Source organism: Lates calcarifer, unplaced genomic scaffold (genome assembly GCF_001640805.2).
Source record: "Lates calcarifer isolate ASB-BC8 unplaced genomic scaffold, TLL_Latcal_v3 _unitig_2625_quiver_1908, whole genome shotgun sequence".
Taxonomy (NCBI): Eukaryota; Metazoa; Chordata; class Actinopteri; family Centropomidae; genus Lates; species Lates calcarifer.
The window spans coordinates 7501-10013 of record NW_026116341.1 but is presented as its reverse complement, the minus strand read 5'-3'; the positions used below and the strand labels follow the sequence as shown (position 1 = coordinate 10013).

Below are 2513 nucleotides of genomic sequence, written 5' to 3'. Positions count from 1 at the left end.
TTTCTCCTCCTCGCCTCATTACACACACACACACACAGACGACCATAAAGCTCTGTGTGTGTTTTCTCACCATTAAACATCTAATGGTGTTTCTCTGTTTCCCTCCTCTCCTCCTCCTCCTCCTCCTCCTCCTCCTCCTCCTCCTCCTCCTCCCCTCTCCTCCTCTCTCTCTCTCCTCCCTCCTCCTCCTCTCTCAGACCTGATGATGAACGACAGTCTCTGGTTTCTCATCTTTCCTCTCGTTCGTAGACTTTCTGTGCGTCAGTGAAGAAACTGAATGTTCGTCTTCACTCAGTGAAAACACACTTTCAGGCGCTCTACATGGACTCTGTAAAACACAAAGGTTGATGTTTATCAGAGAACAAGCACCTGACAGAGGAGGAACGTGGTCTGAGGGTCCAGCTCAGACCTGCTGGACTCCCTCTGATCCAGACTCTCTTGTTTTGGTTTCATCAGACTTCAGTTTAAGCTGCAGGTCTGTGAGTCCGTCCTCTGATAGTCCCTGGTCCAGGTGGAGACAGGCTGGATCAGAGCTCAGGTGTTTTCAGCGTCGCTCTGTCAGAGTGTGTGTGTGTGTGAGACAGATGAAATGTAAATAGATCAGTCTGTCTGCTTCTCCATGGAAACTGGATCATTCTGACACTATTCATAGAGATTTCACACTGAACACACACACACACTGGCTGTGTGTGTGTGTGTGTGTGTGTGCAGAGGAAGTTCAGTATTTTGACTCTTTAGACACAGAGTCAGTGAAACGTCAGATGTTTCCTGAGACGACACGAACCTGAGCTCTGAGGCAGAACAAACAACAAAACAAACAAACAAACAACAAACAACAAACAAACAACAAACAAACAAACAAACAACAAACAACAACAACAACAAAACAAACAACAAAAAACAACAACAACAAACAAACAACAAACAAACAACAACAACAACAAACAAACAACAAAACAAAAACAAACAAAACAACAAACAAACAAACAAACAAACAACAAAAACAACAAACAAACAACAACAAACAAACAACAAACAACAAACAACAAACAAACAAACAACAAAACAAACAAACAACAACAAAAACAAAAACAAACAAACAACAAAACAAACAAACAACAACAAACAAACAACAAAACAAACAAACAACAAAACAAACAAACAACAAACAAACAACAACAAACACAACAACAAACAAACAAACAACAAACAACAAAACAAACAAACAAACAAACAACAACAAACAAACAAAAACAAACAAACAAACAACAACAACAAACAAACAAACAAACAACAAACGACACGTCATTATTTCAGATGTGAAGTTGCTGATGTCGATGCTGTTTGGACGACAGAGCCTCAGGTGACTGTCACACCTGTCCAGACCAAACTGAGTCCTCGTTGTTTCTCACCTGTCTTTGTCCTCAGGTATAATCGGCAGCAGCCTCCTGGACTCCAGCCCTCTCCCCCACCCCTGAGCCCATCGCCGACAGCGACCCTGGTTTACCACAGCCAACAGCACAAACCCCTCCCCTTCCTACGAGGCAGGAAGCGTCACGGCCTCGCCGCGAAACCACAGCAAAGGTGGCGACGATGACGTCACGTACCTCAGCCAGAGCACACCTGCCGCGACCACCGGCGCTGCCCCGCCCTCCTCTCAGGGCCACGCCCACACCGCCCTACACGACGCCTCCTGATTGGCTGACGTCCGTGACATCGCTGAGCACCGCCTGGCCGACGGGCGCCACCCCGGCACCTGACACAGGTACGAACGGCACCGTGAGGCTGAGCACAGGAAGCAGCAGGGGCTCATGGGAAACGTGATCTCATCTCACATCCCAGAAAACTACAAACCCCAGAGCCAGATGTAGTCCTGCAGAGCTTCCTGCTGTCTCACTCCTGTGTCTGTGTCCTGAAACCTTATTTAGACTCCATCACTGGCGGGGGGGGGCTGAATTCAGATCTACTGTCCTCTATTCTCCTCCACTGACCTGTGTGTGTGTGTGTGTGTGTGTGTGTGTGATGATAAATGGTTCATTCAGTTTCTATTTTAAATTCCCCTCGTCTCTGTGTGTCTGCTCCTCCACTGTCCTTCAGTGTCTCTCTCTCTCTCTCTCTGTATTAATGTGTATTCGAGGTGAATGCTAATGAGCCTCAGTGCGTCCTGTCCTCTGATTGGACGCTGGGCGTTTAAGCTCGGTGTGGCTGTGGTCTCTGAGGACGCTGATTGGCCGTCTCCCTGCAGGTGGCTGTCAGCTGATCGTGGAGCCTCAGTGTCACATGTTGCCCTACAATCAAACATGGCTGTCCTCGTCCGCCGCCGTGGTGAAGAGCTCCGAGGTCGACATGTTGCTAAGGTAACACACACACACACAGAGACAGGTGTGCAGCCTGTGTGTGTGTGTGTGCTCTGCGCTGACCTGGCGTGTGTGTTGCAGGTTCTTCAGCTACCTCAGCAGACTCTCCTGCTACAGACACATCATGCTGTTCGGCTGCTCGCTCGCTCTGCCCGA

General features: G+C 48.2%; 1 protein-coding gene across 1 annotated transcript in view; it reads left to right on the top strand.

Annotated features, from left to right (window-relative positions):
- Positions 1–1493: 1493 nt before the first annotated feature.
- LOC108892973 (atrial natriuretic peptide-converting enzyme-like) overlaps positions 1494–2513 on the top strand; it is a gene marked incomplete at both ends in the record, with an annotated part of 7936 nt that continues 6916 nt past the window's right edge. Inside the window, 4 exon segments of the mRNA XM_018690751.2 lie at positions 1494–1657; positions 1659–1765; positions 2246–2357; positions 2439–2513. The exon segment at positions 2439–2513 is cut by the window's right edge and continues 30 nt beyond it. Coding sequence (XP_018546267.2) covers positions 1494–1657; positions 1659–1765; positions 2246–2357; positions 2439–2513 — 458 coding nt within the window.